The sequence below is a fragment of the Heptranchias perlo genome, chromosome 11 (assembly GCF_035084215.1).
Source record: "Heptranchias perlo isolate sHepPer1 chromosome 11, sHepPer1.hap1, whole genome shotgun sequence".
NCBI lineage: Eukaryota > Metazoa > Chordata > Chondrichthyes > Hexanchiformes > Hexanchidae > Heptranchias > Heptranchias perlo.
This window is the reverse complement of record NC_090335.1, coordinates 49,986,479-50,005,426: the sequence shown is the minus strand read 5'-3', so window position 1 is coordinate 50,005,426 and position 18,948 is coordinate 49,986,479. Positions and strand designations below refer to the sequence as shown.

The following is an 18,948-nucleotide window of genomic DNA, read 5'->3' as shown; positions in this document are numbered from 1 at the left end:
CCCGCTCTCCCAGCTGGCCATGCATTGTCTGTGGCGGCAAAAGTAAGTACAGCACTCAATATTTGTCACTGGCAAAGCATGCCCACCCTCAGTCCAGCAGGCAGCAGGTCCTGTTGCAGGAGGCTGGAGATGTCTGTAACGGCCTGCCTGATGAGCCGCGTTCTGAGGCATTGCTCTTCAGATAGATCCAAGAAACTGACTCTTGGCTTGTACACCCTGTGTGCTGGGTATAGTCTGCTATGAGCAGCCCCCCCTCACATGGTGTCTTCTGAGAGGCATTGGTTCCTGAGGCTGCTGAGGTTGCCAAAACTACTGCTGGTGCTCCTCTTCCTCCAACTGTTCCTCCCAGCAGAAGAAACTAGGAATAATAGAACCAATGATGATGAGAGAAAGGTTTCTGAGGGTGATAAGGCAGCAAAAAGTTTGAAATAAGTGACCTGCAGGCTGGAAACTCTCCTGGAAAAACACAAAGTAAAAATACAATGATGTACTGAGCTGCAGCTCAGTCCCTTTAATTTTAGCTGCAGTGCCTCTCTCAGACCCCAATCCCGCCAGGTTTGCCATTGATAGGGGCACCTGTGATTTAGAGTAAATATCATGTTGCGTTGTCGATGACGCCAGTGGGCAGTGACTTTCACATTTAAATCAGGCCCTTCGCCTCCCTGCAAAAATATTGCCGGGAGCGAACGCGTCAGGAATGTGGAGCCAATCACCCAACCGCTAATTTTACCACCCGCTCATGCCGGGTGGGCTAGGTTAAAATCCAGGCTAAAAAGTGAAAGAAAAATTAACAAAAGTTGAAGATAAATAGAGTGATGCACACCAAAAAGAGAAAAGTACCTGAGAGTCAAACGGAAAGTGAGAAAAAAAGAAAAAATGTGGAAAACAAACAGAATGACAAAGAGAAACATGCAGAAAGAATCAGAGAGTAGAAAACAATGAGAAACAGATCTAAGAGAGAGAGACAACTTTGTTATTTTTCTGTGAGCAATGTCACAAAATATCAACTGGCACTAATAATTTAACAAACTAATTTGTTTCTTACTTGATATGGAATGTTGACACTGAGGAGTCATTGTCTGTGGCACTCGAACATCAGATCTCATCGGACAACATGTCTTTGCCTCTGTTGCTTGAGTGAAGGTTGGATTAAGGAGGCTTTTACAAGCATCTGATGAACAAGCTTAAAAAAAGTCAAAATCAGAAGTCACAGAACTTTATTTTCAAGGCTTCTTGGTGCATATGAAAGTCAAAAAATGTAGCAAGTGGAGCATTTTATCATTTTACATCTGTAAACAGAATTCAGCATGTCTAGGTCAGAAATACTGATGGGCATCCCCAAGTAGCTCACCAGAGAAGAGGACTTGAAGATCGGGCCGCTGCGACACAAGTAGCGGCCCTCAGGTAAGTTCTTAAAGGAGATTGGAAAGGATGAGTAGCGGTTGGGATCAGGGAAGGTAGAGGCCAGGATCGGGGAGGGTAGAGGACGGGGTCAGAAAATGGACATAAATCTGAATGGACATAAATTGAAATCCCAGTGCTGGTCTTTAATAAATAAATGGTCCTGAAAACACATGTTGCTTGTGTCTTTAAAATATCATACTTTCTGACTTACTGTGAGCAACTCCACAGAAGGTTTGTGTATATCTTGTATTTAATATTTTTCCATAGTTCCTTGGACCATTTTGCATATGTATGCATGCACATCAAAGTTTATTTTAGCAGTTCAACTATTTCCATAGTTACCTTGGTGGATTCCCATTTTCCACAAACACAATAGAACATTTGGAAAGGAAAAATAGAAATACAGAAAAAAAATTGTCTGTGTGAAAAGACCAATGTGGATGATGAGTAGCAGTAGTCTTATGTATTCTCATCAACAGTAAGGTAGATTCACAAATAAATTATTAAACAATTTACCTGGAGTGAAATGTTGACACTGAGAAATCACTGCCTGTTGTGTTTGGTTGTCTGATCTATTGAGGCTGCATGTGTGTGTCTCTGTTGCATGAGCTGGAGTTGGGTATCTTGGTCTGTTACCAACATCTGATGAAATAAAAAAGTTAGTTAGTGATGTTCATCAGAGAGAAAAGTCTGTTATCTTATATACCTGTCAGTTTGAAGAGATGAACAGTTCTTTTTAAAATCACATTTTTTCCCTTTTCCTTTATTTAAAGCTAGTCATCTTTGCACCAACCTTTCAGCAGATCATATGGATAAGCACTAAATTGCACTGAAACTGCTTGAAACACCAATTATTTTTGCCATGGAAAGTAGACCTCCATTTTCAACGAGGCCTACAAGGATTCATTGCTAAATAATTATCAAAAGCAAAATACTGTGGATGCTGGAAATCTAAAATAAAAACAAAAATGCTGGAGATACTCAGCAAGTCAAGCAGCATTTGTGGAGAAAGGAACAGAGTTAACATTTCAGGTCGATGACCTTTCGTCAGAACTGGAAGTAGTTAAAGGTTTAACAGTTTCTGGATTTGTGGTTGTATAATTAGTGTGATTTGATGGTGCAACATGACACCTACTCAACACAGCAACGTGACAACATAAGAAAGCATGGAATGATAAAAGGACATTATGGCTCTTTAAATCAGCCCTTTCCACACATATACATCCATACGTCTCAATCAGAAAACTTGAAAATCAAGATGTGGAGATGCCGGCGATGGACTGGGGTGGACAAATGTAAGGAGTCGCACAACACCAGGTTATAGTCCAACAGCCTTATTTGAAATCACAAGCTTTCGGAGCTTTGCTCCTTCACCTGACGAAGGAGCAAAGCTCCGAAAGCTTGTGATTTCAAATAAAGCTGTTGGACTATAACCTGGTGTTGTGCGACTCCTTACATTTGAAAATCAAGGACACAGCACTTGAAAAATCAGAGCTGAATAGCCAAAATAAGGGACACTTTATTCTGCTGTGCTTAGTGCCATGTATATTCAAATTACCCAATATGTTCATTTTTGTATTATTATTTTTATATTAAGGAGCATCACCCACTGCAAAGGCCAAGGCCCATAGGACTGGACACCACAAAAGTTGAAAAGAATAAAAGAGACTCCAGGGCCTAGAAATCTGATTGTACTGCGCCCTATGTTCTTATGTTCTAAGCCTCCAATATGGCAGGCAGGAAACGTGCACTCATTTTGAGCTGGAAGTGTGCCGCTCGATATATTGGATCGGGCTTCTCCGTAGGTGTCCAGAGTGCATGCCAGAACTATTAAAAGCAATGAATAACTTATTTAAATTAGGGTACTGCACTCCTTGGAGGACCTTTTCCCATTTTGGTAAGCCCCTAGCGCCTGAATCGCCATGTGCTAACTCGTGGCACTAACGGACAGGAAAGCCCTCTCACCAGCGCTATTTAAAGGGATTATGCAGTACTTACAAGTTAATTGCTGGTTTGTCATTTCAGGCTGCTGGTTAACTTTTGTAAACAATTTTACAACACCAAGTTATAGTCCAGCAATTTTATTTTGCTGGACTATAACTTGGTGTTGTAAAATTGTTTACAATTGTCAACCCCAGTCCATCACCGGCATCTCCACATCATGGTTAACTTTTGGGCATTTTTTGGTCTGTTTGTTGATTCTGGAAATTTCAGTTTAACTGCTCAGAAGAAGATTTTGCTGGTGTTGCACTGTTGTTGGCTGCCTTATAAAAAGTTTAACTGCAGTTATCTGCCTTCAGGGTTGGAGGAGGGGGGAGCAAGGAAGACAGCAGAGAACAGGAGCAGCTGTCACAAGAGGGAGGAAGAGAAGGAGGGGGGCACTATGTAGGAAGCCATATCCACTGCGGATATTCAGGCAACACTTCTACATGAACTTCATTGAGAAGCAATGTATAAGACCGCCTTCATTTTACAAAGGAGACTGTCACCGAGCTATGTCACCTGCTGCAGCCACAACTTCAGCCTCGCTCCTGGCCATTGGACAACACTGCCTGTGGCTGTCAAGGTCACCGTGGCCCTTAACTTTTATGCCACTGGCTCCTTCCAGGCTACAGCAAGTGATATCCCCCAGTTTACAGTCCACCGCTGTCTCAAAGAGGTCACCGAGGCTCTCTACACCAAAAAGAACACCTACATCTTCTTCCTTACGACTTCCATCTTAGTTTTACTTTGCTCTTTTGATTCCCTTTAAATCTTGCTTCTCTCGTTCACCCCCTTTTTGTTTTTGGTTTATGATGCCTCTAAGTTCTTTGTTGCCTCCCGTTTACCTTCTTTTTAATTAACCTTCTGTCAGGTACACCCTTTATTCATTTATTTCAATCATTTGTTCCCTTTGATTGCTACCTATTTTTCTGTAACAATAAATTGACTTGTTTTATCCAGCTGTGACCACTATTCTCTCAGATTTTGATTTTGCTCTGGTACTCATTAGGACAGAGATCTCTTCGTGATTCCTTCTTCCTTCTTTAAATTTATCTTGACCACTAAGACTTTGTACTATTTGGGAGGCTTAGGAAAATAGAGCTCTCCCAGCAGAAAGGTATTTCCCTGATGTAATTACTTAAATTCTGGTTTGAATAACTCTCGATAGAGTCTATTCTCTACTATAACAAATATGTTGCTGGTGATTGATCTTGGGCATCTGTCTGCCTCGATGATTCTTGTTAATTTCAGAAGTTTGATCACAAGAGCCCTTTTGAAATGCAGCCATGCTGCTGGACTGGAAGTGATCTACTTCTATTGATTTATCATTCATCTGTTTGTTAAATATTCATACTTTTGATACTTTCCACTTAAAACCGATGTTAGAATCAATATTTTCCTCCTATATTGATGCTAAAGACAAATTGCCTTGCCACCAAAAATAAACATGTAAATGTCCGCAGTGCCACAGATCCAGTGCAGCTACTAGCTGCTCAACCGCATTTAAAAGTCAATATTTTGCCAAAAGTTATATTTTCCAGATAAATAAAGAACGTATTTAGCAACAATGCACATTGTTATCGGTGAAAATGGCCATAAATTGAAATCCCAGCACTGGCCTTTAATAAATAAATGGTCCTGAAAATATGCTATGATGCTTCTATCTTTAAAATATCATACATTCTGACTTACTGTGAGCAACTCCACAGAAGGCGTATTTTATTTTTTCCCTTAGTTCCTTGATGCGTATGCCTGCACATCAAAGTTTATTTTAACAGTTCAACTATTTCCACAGGAGAAGGGGGATGGGAGGAGGCGTGTGTGGAGCATAAATGCTAGCGTAGACCAGTTTTGCCGAATGGCCTTTGTCTGTGCTGTACATTCTATCTAATTCTATGTAAAATTACTAAATAATTTACCTGGAATGGAATATTGACATTGAGAAATCATTGCCTGTTGTGCTGGGTTGTCTGATCTTTTGAAGCTGAATGTGCCGGTCTCTGTTGCATGAGCTGGAGCTGGGTACATTGGTCTGTTACAAACATCTGATGAAATAAAAAACTTAGTTAGTGATGCTTATCAGAGAGAAGAGACTGTTAACCAATATACCTGTCAGTTTGCAGAGACGAACAGTTCTTTTTAAAACCACATTTTTCTCTTTACCTTTATTTAAAGTTACTTATCTTTGCACCAACCTTTCAGCAGATCATATGGATAAGCACAAAACTGCATTGAAACTTCACTTGAAACACTGATTATTTTAGCCATGGAAAGTAGACCTCCATTTTCAATGAGGCCTACAAGGATTCATTGCTAATTATGCTCATCCCTGATTGGATGGTGTAATATGACGCCTAACTAACACAAGAATATAAGAAAACATGGAATGATTTTTTCCTTTATTGGCCCTGGATTTCTTTTCCTGCTTTTTGCCTCTCCCAGGAGACTTCAGGGAGGGGGACTAATTATGATGTTTCAGTCATCATGAATGTGGGGCAGGCTTGATGGACCAGCTGGTCTTTTCTTACTCATCATTTTCATGTGTTCGTATAAAAGCTCATTATGGCACTTGAAATAAGCCCTTTCCACACGCATACATCCATACGTCTCAATCTGAAAATTTGAAAATCAGGGACACAGGACTTAAAAAAAATCAGAGATGAATAGCCAAGATAAGGAAACTTTATTCTGCTGTGCTTAGTGCCATGCATATTCAAATAATCCAATATATTCATTTTTGTATTATTATTTTTATATTAAGGAAGCATTACCCACTGCTAAAGGACAAGGCCCAAGGTCCATGGGGCAGGACACCACAAAAGTTGAAAAGAATAAGAGAGACTCCAGAGGTAGCCAACCAAGCACTAGGTTCTGTTGTTAATCTGCTGTTAAGGTATTTAAAAGAGTTGTATCATTTACTATTTTTCTGTTAGTGCTCTGAAGGGCCTTTAAAATAAAAAAAACAGTAAACTTAAACTGTGCATTCTTTTATATTACAAAAAAATTACAAATGGCAAATTCATGGATTCCAACATTATGGGTACCCAAAGACAACCAGATTTAGATTTCCTATCTGTTATTATGGAGTAAAAGGAAGACATCAGAGACAGGAGAACCTGGATGCTTGAGTAATGTCACTCTGAAGTCGGTACAGGGAGCCAGCATAAAAATTCTCCTGCAAAATCTGTACAGTTGAGATATGCATGCAGCTACCCTATCATGAATTCTACACCTATGAAATATCAGTTTCTTTATGGTGTCACAGCAGTTTCATCGCAACATCATGAAACATTTTCAGCATTTCCCTGATTCTACATACTTAAAAGTACCTTTTGAAATAAGGCTGTTCAATTGTATTTTTACATGAGAATTACAGGGTTTCATGATTCCTCATCAGGTAACCTCACAGTAGATCTACATCCCTAGATTATTGTCAAGTGTTCTACCACTTACTTGTATCTGAATCAGGAGTAGCTGAAGCCAAACCATTAACTGCCTCTGAACATGGCACTTTCATCGTTTGACTTATTGGAAATGACTTTGGTAAATAATCCATATCAAGCCTCTATACAAAATAAATTTTTATAACATGTAAGATTTTTACATATCCCAGTTTCAACACTGTATTCTGTGCAATGCAACACAAATTGAAATATATGCAGGGTGTTTTACTTTAAGGGGTGACAAATCAATGGAACGTACTTTCTATTTAAAGTACTCCCCAATTTTATAGGAAGATAATGGCCTAGAAATTCAGGCGCATCATTTTTGGGGCACGCGGGGGGCACAGGGTGCAATCCCTGTGCCTGAATGGAGAGGCCCAAGGTGCACCCGATATTGGGCCTCGGGCCTTGTTTCCATCAAGTCGGCGACGCTTGAAGAGCCCACCAGCGAAGAGTGACTGAAGATCGGGCCACTGCACGTAAGGTAATTGAGGACTGGGTCGGAGGCCGGAGGTAGAGAGAGATCGGAGGCCAGGTCGGAGGGAGAGAGATCGGAGGCCGGGTCAGGGGGTAGTGGGGTGTGTAGAATGGCAGTGGCCCAGTTCTTTAACGGATTGTGGAGCACTCCTGCTCTTCCCTGCTCCACAATCAGGTACGTATATTTCAAAAACTTACCTAGTTGGTTGCGGCCTAACAGGCGGCCCAAGGTTTGATTTTCCTGAGTGCAGCCGTGCTAGTGCCGGCTGCCTCAGGGCAAATCTATCTTGCAGTGGGGGCCTCAAGCAAGCGTTAGGCCCCTTTGTTGGATATGCAAAGGACCTAACGCCTGTTTCAGGTGTGGACACTGCACGACGATTTTTTGTCCTTTCCCAATATGGCGGGCGGTGCACTTCCAGACGGAAATGTGAGCACGCTTCCTGCTTGTCATATTGGGGGCTTAGTAACCCGCTGGTGGTGTGCAGCTGAATTTCGAGGCCAATATATGCAGTATAATTTTTTTGAATTACTCGAATGGAGGCCCATTCTTTGAATATCTCTCCCTGCTCTCCACTCTGATTGATATCTGACAGGCAATGTACCCGTGCATCCTGCAGCAATTCCACAGTAAACAGCAGACAAGTCTAAGGCAATCTGGAGCACTGGATCCTGGGATATCATGCTCCTGGTTGGGAATGTGTTTTCCTGGGGTCCTGTAGTAAAGTCATGGATCCCATTGTTTACCATGCAGGTGCTCCAGGAAAGATGGGAAAACTCCTCATCGGCGATGTCACCAAGTGACCTAGCAGGGAGGGAGATTCGACTTAATGGTCTCCATGCAGATAAAAAAAAATATTTTAATGAAAATGTTAAATAAAATTCTCCTGAGTATATTAAATTGTTCTACAAGAAGGGGGAGTACTTTGAATTGAAATGCTTGTAACATTTACTTTCAGTGTCATGATTTTATCACACCTGTGTGGCATGATTTCATCACACATTTGTTTAAATTAAATTAAAGAAAGAACTTGCATTGATATAGCGCCTTTTACATCCTCAGGAAATTCCAAAGTGCTTCACAGCCAATGGAATACTTTTGAAGTGTAGTCACATGTAGCAAAATGCAGCAGCCAATTTGGGCTTCACAAACAGTAATGTGATAATGATTAGATAATCTGTTTCAATGGAGTTGGTAAAGAGTTAAATTTGGCCAGGACACTGGGGGAACTCCCTTACTCTTCTTCAATTAGTACCATGGGAAGACTAGGCCTCGGTTTAATGTTTCATCTGAAAGACACTACCTCCAAAGTGCAGGACCCTCAGCATTACATTGAAGTGTCAGCCTTCATGGGTTCATGGAACTCTACTAGTTACTGCCCATAGGCAGGGCATTCTCCATTTAATATCATCTTCTATTTTCTATTACTTAACCAATTTTCTATCCATCCAGCTATTTACCAGTAATACCATATGCTTTTGTCTACTTTAAAAGTTTCAAATGCCTTCCAAAACCTTATCAAATGCCTTCCAAAAACATACGTATATTATAGGGGTAATTCTACGATCCTGCATTCCCAGTGGGAAGCAATGCATCCAGGGAGTGTGTTTCCGAGATAGGGCTATAACAACATAGTCCCGATTCTCCAACCTGCGCTCCCTGTGAGCACTGCTCCAGACAGGATGTGCAGAGAGATCCCTTATATTCTCCAAATACATCTCATCCATTAACTTTGCCACCTCTCAAAGAATTCCAGTAAGCTTGTGAAGCATGACCTATTGTTTCTAAAATCACGATGACTTTCCCTTATAACCTTAATGTGCCAGAAATTGCTTAAAAAGGAACAGAGAGCTCAACAGCTCACCGCTGTTAGTGGTGAAATCGAGGAGCAATTTCCGGTATTCGGACATGTGCAGTGAAATGCGGAAATCTGGAACTTGCTCCTCCTGGTTCGCCAGCGATATGACAGCTTCGCATTAAAGGGATATCGCCAGATGCAATCAATAGAACCAATGGACCAGCACCAACTTGCTCTACTGCTCAGCTGGAAAGTAACTAATATCATCACAAAACGTTTAAAAGTATCAGGTCTAAATTAAGTTTTAACAGTGCGGTAAGTCTTAATGACTGCTAGACAATTAAAAATTAACTTTCAAAAATGTGGAGTCTCATTACTCTTCATTTTATTAGTTTTTGGCCATTAAAAAAATTTGATCATTAAATTAAAAAATTAATTTAAAAAACTTTTTTCTTCTGTCTCTTATTTAATTCGATTATTTCTTACCCTCTCTTTTTTGCTGTCTATAACCGTCTTTACAAATTATTTTAGTGTTGTACCTTTCACTTCCTGGATTTTACGTTCCAGCTTAAAGAAAATGTTCACAGCATGTCAAAAATGTTGCAATCTGATCGATCGAGGGGAGAGAGTGATCCTTTCACTTCTCCCATGGATCCTAGCTCCGCTGGAGCTAATGCTGAGTTCTTCTCCGCTTCCTATTAGAGGAAGTGCCCGCAGTAAAGACTGCAGTAAGTTAATGGGTTAGTATAAATCTATGGAGCGGAAAGCACTGTTGATTCGCCATTCGGAGCGATTTCTGGGTCATTATTCTTTGATTTGCTTTCAGTTGTTAAGAGTTTGCTAAAAGCAAATTTTCTGTAGAAACATTCAACTTGTTGTATTTTGAATAATCTACTATTACATGTAAGTGAAGATGCTCATCCTTCTTCTGATCAATAAAGAAACAGTTTATTCCCTTAGAGAGTGCCTTAATTTTGTGCTAAAAACTTAAAGGAAAACTGAAGTAATACCTGGGCTGAATTAAAGGCTTTGCCCAAGTCAGAATGAAAGTATGACGGGACAATCATGTTCTTCAGAGCCAGTTTGGATGCTTTTACTTCATCAATCTCCTGTCTGTCAGTACATAAATATAGTAGTTATGAACTATAATGAATTATCACATCTGATGCCATTTACACTCAATGACAGTATCCAGTTGTACAACATGCAAGGTTATCAGTGGTCTGAATCTGATAAAACCATGTGAAAACACCGTCTATTTTCTGGATTTCTCTGGAAGTTGTTACTGAAAGTACTTTTAACAAAGCAAACTGAAATTGATTTACAATAATAATTTTTGACAACTAATGATCCAATTATCTATGTAGGAAATTTGTATTAAGGATGTATTGGAATCCATGATTAGTACTGAATTCCAGCAAATTAACCAGTTAAATATCTCACCCCATAGGATTCTAAATAATGATTGCCAATGGTCTACAGGCCATGTGTGGTAATATTGTTAAAAATATCAAAATGAGTGCTTAGAATTAGCTGCTCTAGAGTTACTCTGTAGCTGGATGAATGTTTGGGGAAATCCAGATCGTAGGTTTACATTTGTTTTCTCATTGTCTGAAATCTGAATACCTTGAACCCAAAATCTAAACTATAAGCCATTGGCCAACAGGGAAAATGACATTCAGCAGTCAGTTGGGGGTCTGGATCTATATTCTATACCCAAAGAGCAAATTGCTACTTTTGATCCTTAGTGTTATGCAACATAATAAAGAGGTCTCACCTTTGCTGAGGAAAACAGGTGAGCACATCAGTCATTTGAAATATAAAATATTTGTTTACATGAATATGCACATCTTAACCCAAGGGCTCGATTTTTGCACCCCCGATCAGGTGCGTTCGTGGCGGGGGGGGGTGCGAAAATCGGGGATTCCCGGGGCGGGTCTGGAGCCCGGCTCCAACCCGCCCACTTCCGGGTTCCCCAGTGACGCGCTGACATGCGTGCGCAGCCCCCGCATGTGGGACTCCCGCTGGCAATTAAAGCCAGTGGGGTGCCAATTAAAGTATTTATTTAGGTATTTCAGGTCGTTTGGAGACCTGATTAATATGATATTTTAGGAGGGGTGGGATTTTGCAAACAACTGGGCCTGTTTCTCGTACTGGGGGAAACACTCCCAGTTGAAATGGACGTGTTGCAGCCATCAGGCTGTGGCAGCTGCAAAGGTCCATTTGTCAGGTGGTGGGGGGGTCGGGGGAGACCCTCACTCATTGCAGGAGGCCACTCTGTCACTTTGGACAAAGTTTGGCTTCCACCACCCTCCTCCTAACAATAAAATTCACCAACTTGCACACTCACCCGGTGTCCAGACACATGTACCTACCTTGCAGATCCCCTCAAATGTACATCTTCCGGATGGGGGCTGCCATAGCTGCAGTCATGACCACCTCAGAGGACGAACAGCATCACCAGCCTCGCCGGCCACCTCTGACACGTGAAGCCCCACAACACAGTGCTGTGACACATCCACCTGCACAGCAGGAGGGAGGGCAACAGCAGAGAGAGATGCATCGCAGAAGGCACTACCCTTGGCACAGGGTCTACAGACCGAGGCTCAGCTTCCTGGACCTTTCTGAGCAGCAGTGCACACGGAGGCTCAGAGTCACTCGACATGTAGTCATGAACATCTGCAGCCTCCTTCATGCCGAGCTGCTCCCGGCTGGCCTGAGCACTATCTTCCTACCTTTCGCTGTCAAAGTCACCACTGCTCTCAACAACTTCTCCTCCGCATCCTTCCAGCGTGCCACCGGGGACATCGCCGACGTCTCTCAGTCGTCTGCACAAAAGAGCCCTGCAAATACACCTACACCCACTCTGCAGTGACACAATGGGTGGCATCAGTTGTGGGTCTTCATTGTGATCCTCAGGAAAGGGCATTATTGCACAAACCAGACAAGATGCGCAAAGACGTGGCAGTAGTGGTGACAATATAATATGTAATGTGAGTTGATCAGAAATCAAATATAAGTAAAAACCATGACAAACTCTCAAACACCCTTGTGCATCCCCTTCATGGTCACGACACGTTTGCCTTACGCTTCCTACTGCACATATGTGATGCATGCCCTGTGGCTGCAGCACAGGTAGTGGCAGGTTGAGTGAGGCTGACTGTGAAAGAGATGCATGAGAGGGTGAGTATGAGATGGAGCCATGAGATTGTATGAGGATTGGGTTGAGTGGTAGTGGCGGGATGAGTACTGGCGAGGTGAGTAAGTGCAGGTAAGATGAGGATGAGCTTTGAGTGGGTGTAAGGAGTGATGTGACAGAGTAGTGTTGGCAGTGCAGGAGGAGATGTGGGGTGGGGGCAGTGATGTGGCAGACGGAGGGGAGGGGAATGAGTAAGTGTACTCACTTCTGCTGACCTACTTAGGTCATTGAAGCACCTCCTGCACTGTATATTCAGGTGCGCGATATGTTGGTGATGCAGGTGACCTCCTCTGCCACCCTCAAGCCAGGCCTTCTTGGTGGCAGAGGCAGGCCGCTTCCTCCCGCCCGCCGGGGGGAAGATCTTTGTCCTCTCCCTCCTCCTCACCCCATCCAATAAGACCTGGAGTGAGGCATCATTAAACCTGGGAGCAGCCTTCCCGCTGGGCTGCTCCATGCTGTAATTTTGTCGATTTTCTGCAGCATCAGTCAGTGGAGGACTGCTCCTTTAAATAGGGCTCCTCCAGCTGACAGCTTATGCTGCGCATGTGCAGTCTGCCCGCTGTGCAGCTTACCAACGGGAAACCCGGAAGCACAGGTGAGTGACTCCAATTAGCCTGCGATTCCGTGCGGAGCACCCCGATTTCACTGGGCGCGTTACCCACGCACCCAGTTGACCCCCCCGCTGTGAACCCGCTGCCCTGCTAATATCGGGCCCCTAATGTCTGAACTGGGCGAAATAAGAGTATTTTGTGATTTCATTCAACCTGGCCCATTCAAGTCAGTTCTCTTTTAAGCACACTCCCTACACTACAGTTAGAATTGTATGGTCGCTCAGTAAGGTGATGCCAACTTGATAAATCAAAAATGTCAATTCTTTGTTGCTCATAAATTGCTATTTCTGATTACTTGGCTCATGCTGTCACAAAAACAGGTGACTTGTATGGGTTGTTGTGTGTGCTGACTTTGTCTTTGGAAAGACAAGGAGCTCTTGACATTTACCTGAGGAAGGAGGAAGCCTCCGAAAGCTTGTAGATTTCAAATAAAAATTGTTGGACTATAACTTGGTGTTGTAAAATTGTTTACAATTTGGAAAGATGTGGAAGTTGCTTTCACTTGGTAGCATGAATAGGGGCATCTTTGTGGTCGGAAGGAGGAGGCTGTATACAGAAATGTTAATGCAGGGGCTAGATATGGTCGTCAAGAGAATGTTTCCTATATGAGAGTGCATGAAAGTTTCTTGCAGCTGACAGTGGGTTGCCCTCCACATTCTCTTTAAGCTGCTGCTGCGCATCTTGCTGATCCCCTTCCTCCTCCACCAGGAGGCCTTTTAGTTAGGCAAAGTGTGTACCATCATTATTCAGATTAGATGATCTCCCCCATGACTCTGTGAACTTTGGTGGAGTCAGTGCTCGAGGTCACTGGGAGATGGATCCTGGCACTTACCAGGATGACTCACTTGTTTTCAGGGCCAATGAATTTAAACAGTCTTCATATACCAGAATATTTGGATAGGCTGGAGAAATCTACTGCTGGGTAGGGTAGACTGCTATGGAATAATAAGAAATAATTTGCATTCTGGGAGGAACCGTATGAGTCACAAGTATAATTGTATTCATGGATTAATCAGAGGCAACTAAAATGGCTGCCTGGAAAACAATAGCTTTATGATTTCTAAGGAACAACTTCCAGTTTGCCTTCATATTTTCTTTAAATTAGCACCTTCCTTATTTTTCCTTGCTTAGCTTATTGTTACCTGTATTGTTCTACTCTTTGTGGCCACCGAGATATCTGGTTTTGCCCTGTGTTGCTGCATGAAAGAGACAAGAGAAATTAAGATACAGAATATTAAAATCAATGATATATTCATATATAAGTTATCCATTCACTTGGAGAAGCATGGGTTAATAAGGGAGAGCCAGCATGGATTTGTTAAAGACAAATCGTGTCTGATTAACCTGATCGAGTTCTTTGATGAAGTATCAGAGGGTTGATGAAGGTAGTGCAGTTGATGTTGTAAATGGAATTCAATGTAGACAAATGTGAGGTCATCCACTTTGGATCAAAAAAGGATAGAACAGGGTACTTTCTAAATGGTAAAAAGTTAAAAACATTGGATGTCCAAAGGGACTTAGGGGTTCAGGTACATAGATCATTGAAGTGTCATGAACAGGTGCAGAAAATAATCAAGAAGGCAAATGGAATGTTGGCCTTTATATCTAGAGGACTGGAGTACAAGGGGGCAGATGTTATGCTGCAGCTATACAAAACCCTGGTTAGACCGCACCTGGAGTACTGTGAGCAGTTCTGGGCACCGCACCTTCGGAAGGACATATTGGCCTTGGAGGGAGTGCAGTGTAGGTTTACTAGAATGATACCTGGACTTCAAGGGTTAAGTTACGAGGAGAGATTACACAAATTGGGGTTGTATTCTCTGGAGTTTCGAAGGTTAAGGGGTGATCTGATCTAAGTTTATAAGATATTAAGGGGAACAGATAGGGTGGATAGAGAGAAACTATTTCCGCTGGTTGGGGATTTTAGGAGTGGGGGGGCACAGTCTAAAAATTAGAGCCAGACCTTTCAGGAGCGAGATTAGAAAACATTTCTACACACAAAGGGTTGTAGAAGTTTGGAACTCTCTTCCGCAAACGGCAATTGATACTAGCTCAATTGGTAAATTTAAATCTGAGATAGGTAGCTTTTTGGCAACCAAAGGTATTAAGGGATATGGGCCAAAGGCAGGTATATGGAGTTAGATCACAGATCAGCCATGATCTTATCAAATGGCGGAGCAGGCACGAGGGGCTGAATGGCCTACCCCTGTTCCTATGTTCCTATTAGTAGGGCCAACTAGGGGGTCCAGGCCTGGATTGGAGCCAGGCCCCCAAAAATGAGGCACCCAAAAATTTTTGGGAGAGGTGGTGAAGTGGTCATCTTTGTAAAAGGAGTGCTCGGCACTCAGGATGTCCTTCCTTTAGCAAGGTCAGTCAGTGGCAAAGTTCCACCAGCGGCGTAATCCCAACACAACTGTCAGGATTTACTGGGCCAAAATCCTTAGCCGGAAAGATTTAGATATATAAATAGGAAGGAACAATGGCTGGAAACTGCAAATATTTTTGCAATAGTCTGTTAATAAATACATTCAAATTTCATGTGTAGTTTTATTCTTTGTTGTAACATCAAGAATGGTAAAGAAATTATGACATCCCCAATAACAAAGCTAAATACATACTTCTATTGAAAATTTCCCAATCTAATATACGAATTACAAATAATATCTGATACTTTAATCATAGTCTTAAATTTAAGGAACACTATTTACTCATATTGCACTTATTTGTAATATATACTGATTAGTGAATTATTCATATAAGTTATTTGCTCTGTTTATTGCATCATGAGTTTCAGATTTCTGCACTAACCGTGTGTTTTGGGGTTATCAAGCTAATCAATAATCCACTATTTACCACTTATGTTTATAGCAAGCACTTCCAGGTCAAAATAAGTCTAGAATCATAGAATCTTACAGCACAGAAGCAGGCCAGTCGGCCCATTGTGCCCAGCTTTTTCCACATAACCCTGCAAATTAGTCCTCTTCAAGTACATGTCTAGTTGCCTTTTGTAAGTTCCTATGGAATCTGCTTCCACTACCCTTTCAGGTAGTGCGCTCCAGATCTTAACCTTCTGTGTGAAAAAATTTCTCCTCATTTCCATCTAGTTCTTTTGCCAATTATTTTAAATCTATGACCTTTGATTACCGACCAATTAGTATTGTGGGATGAAACAACAGTCTCCCACTGCATATTCTACTCATATTAAATTCTATCCACCTGAGTACCAGGAAATGTTACCTTCAATCAATTGGTTTGATTTTTATAATGGAGTTTACTGCCTGGTAATATTGGACAGTATTATTAAAGTTCTATTGTTTCCTTAAAATGTTGTTGGCCATTCAAGTAACCTATGTTTTGCTGTCATTCAGTGGTTCTCAGTATCACTTTCGAGGTGTGGAAAATAAAGCAAAAAGCGGAGGAATATCAAAGTTCTGTGAAAATTGGATTGACATACCTTTCCAAGTCGACTTTAGTCCATTCACACGTAGCCATCTCAGGTGGGTTCTTGAAAGTGGGTGCCACAGCATGCTCGTAAATTGAGGCTACATCAACTGTAACATATAACAAAGCTAGAAGGTGTATAGAATATTCATGGTCTGTCACACTTATTAGGTCACACTAATGCATTTGCATGCCTATTGCTTTTTCCAATGGTCCATGCAAAGTAATTGTTTATTTGGAACTACTGTAATAATTGCTTGGTCTATGAGTTAATATTTTTAAACTGCATAGGAATCTAATAATGAAGGAAATGGTCTTGTAGGAATCTGTGGGATCCTCCTCCAGCTATTATTAATTCCACAAGCAATTTGCTATTAGTATAGGCGGTGTTAGATTACTGCGAGACAGGGATAGTTTAGAAACTTTCCCCTTTTGCTATGTTGGGCTCGATTTTACCACCCGCTATCGGGTGTGTTCTCGGCGGGGGGGCCTCGAAAATCGTGAAATGCAGGAGCCCGACCGGATCCCGCCTCGATCCCGCCCACTTCCGGGTTCCCCACTGACGCGTCGGCGCGCGCAGCCCCCGCTGGTGGGAATCCCGCAGGCAATTAAAGCCAGCGGGATGCCACTTGACATTATTTAGTTTGGTATTTTAGGTCATTAACTGACCTGATTAAGGGACTATGTGGGATTTTTGAACAACATGGGACTGTTTCCCACACTGGGGGAAACACTCCCAGCTCGAATGGACGTATTGCAGCTGTCAGCCTGTGGCAGCTGCAAAGGTCCATTTGACAGGTGGGGGGGCGGGGGGGGGGGGGGGGGGGGAGACCCTCACCCATTGCAGGAGGCCACTCTGTCACTTGGGACAAAGTTTGGCCTCCACCACCCTCCTCCTGACGGTCAAAGTCACCAACCTGCACACTTACCCCGGGGTCCGGAGACATGTACCTACCTTGCGGACCCCCTCAGATGTACATCTTGCGGATGGGGGCCGCCGTAGCTGCAGTCATGACCTCCTCAGAGGGCGAACAGCATCACCAGCCTCACCGTCCACCTCTGACACGTGGAGCTCCACAACAGAGTGCTGTGACACATCCACCTGTACAGCAGGAGGGAGGGCTACCGCAGAGAGAGATGCGTCGCAAAGGGCACTACCCTCGCCACAGGGTCCACAGACCGAGGCTCAGCCTCCTGGACCTCTCTGAGCAGCAGTGCACACAGAGGCTCAGAGTCACTCGACATGTAGCCGTGGACATCTGCAGCCTCTTTCATGCCGAGCTGCTCCTGGCTGGCCCGTGCACCATCTTCCTACCTGTCACTGTCAAAGTCACCACTGCCCTCCCGAACTTCTCCTCCGCAGCCTTCCAGGGTGCAACCGGGGGCATCGCCGATGTCTCTCAGTCGTCTGCGCAGAAGAGCCCTGCAAATACACCTACACCCACTCTGCAGTGACACAATGGGTGGCATCAGTGGTGGGTCCTCAGGGCAGTGTCCTAGGCCCAACCATCTTCAGCTGCTTCATCAATGACCTTCCCTCCATCATAAGGTCAGAAATGGGGATGTTCGCTGATGACTGCACAGTGTTCAGTTCCATTCGCAACCCCTCAAATAATGAAGCAGTCCGAGCCCACATGCAGCAAGACCTGGGCAACATCCAGGCTTGGGCTCACAAGTGGCAAGTAACATTCGCGCCAGATAAGTGCCAGGCAATGACCATCTCCAACAAGAGAGAGTCTAACCACCTCCTCCTGACATTCAACGGCATTACCATCGCCGAATCCCCCACCATCAACATCCTGGGGGTCACCATTGACCAGAAACTTAACTGGACCAGCCATATAAATACTGTGGCTACTACAGCAGGTCAGAGGCTGGGTATTCTGCGGCGAGTGACTCACCTCCTGACTCCCCAAAGCCTTTCCACCATCTACAAGGCACAAGTCAGGAGTGTGATGGAATACTCCCCACTTGCCTGGATGAGTGCAGCTCCAACAACACTCAAGAAGCTCGACACCATCCAAGATAAAGCAGCCCGATTGATTGGCACCCCATCCACCACCCTGAACATTCACTCCCTTCACCACCGGCGCACCGTGGCTGCAGTGTGCACTATCCACAGGATGCACTGCAGCAACTCGCCAAGGCTTCTTCGACAGCACCTCCCAAACCCGCGACCTCTACCGCCTAGAAGGACAAGAGCAGCAGGCACATGGGAACAACACCACCTGCACTTTCCCCTCCAAGTCACACACCATCCCGACTTGGAAATATATCGCCGTTCCTTCATTGTCGCTGGGTCAAAATCCTGGAACTCCCTTCCTAACAGCACTGTGGGAGAACCGTCACCACACGGACTGCAGCGGTTCAAGAAGGCGGCTCACCACCACCTTCTCAAGGGCAATTAGGGATGGGCAATAAATGCTGGCCTCGCCAGCGACGCCCACATCCCGTGAACGAATAAAAAAAAAGATACCCAGGAGCGGGCATTATTGCACAAACTGGACAGGAATCGCGAAGACATGGCAGTAGTGGTGCCAATATAATGTGTGATGTGAGTTGTTCTGAAATTCAATATAAGTAACAACCATGAC

General features: G+C 43.4%; 1 protein-coding gene across 6 annotated transcripts in view; it reads right to left on the bottom strand.

Moving 5' to 3' along the window:
• Positions 1-18,948, bottom strand: part of spag17 (sperm associated antigen 17) — a 194,506-nt gene that overhangs the window by 18,684 nt on the left and 156,874 nt on the right. For 5 of the 6 annotated variants that reach the window (XM_067992977.1, XM_067992976.1, XM_067992978.1 and 2 more), the window contains 7 exons: positions 16,368-16,464; positions 14,056-14,109; positions 10,114-10,216; positions 6,841-6,952; positions 5,307-5,432; positions 1,921-2,046; positions 1,046-1,183 (listed from right to left, as the gene is read on the bottom strand). In XM_067992977.1, coding sequence (XP_067849078.1) covers positions 1,046-1,183; positions 1,921-2,046; positions 5,307-5,432; positions 6,841-6,952; positions 10,114-10,216; positions 14,056-14,109; positions 16,368-16,464 — 756 coding nt within the window. Of the gene's footprint in view, positions 1-1,045; positions 1,184-1,920; positions 2,047-5,306; positions 5,433-6,840; positions 6,953-10,113; positions 10,217-14,055; positions 14,110-16,367; positions 16,465-18,948 lie in introns of those variants that run through there. The other variant, XM_067992981.1, reaches the window with a different exon arrangement.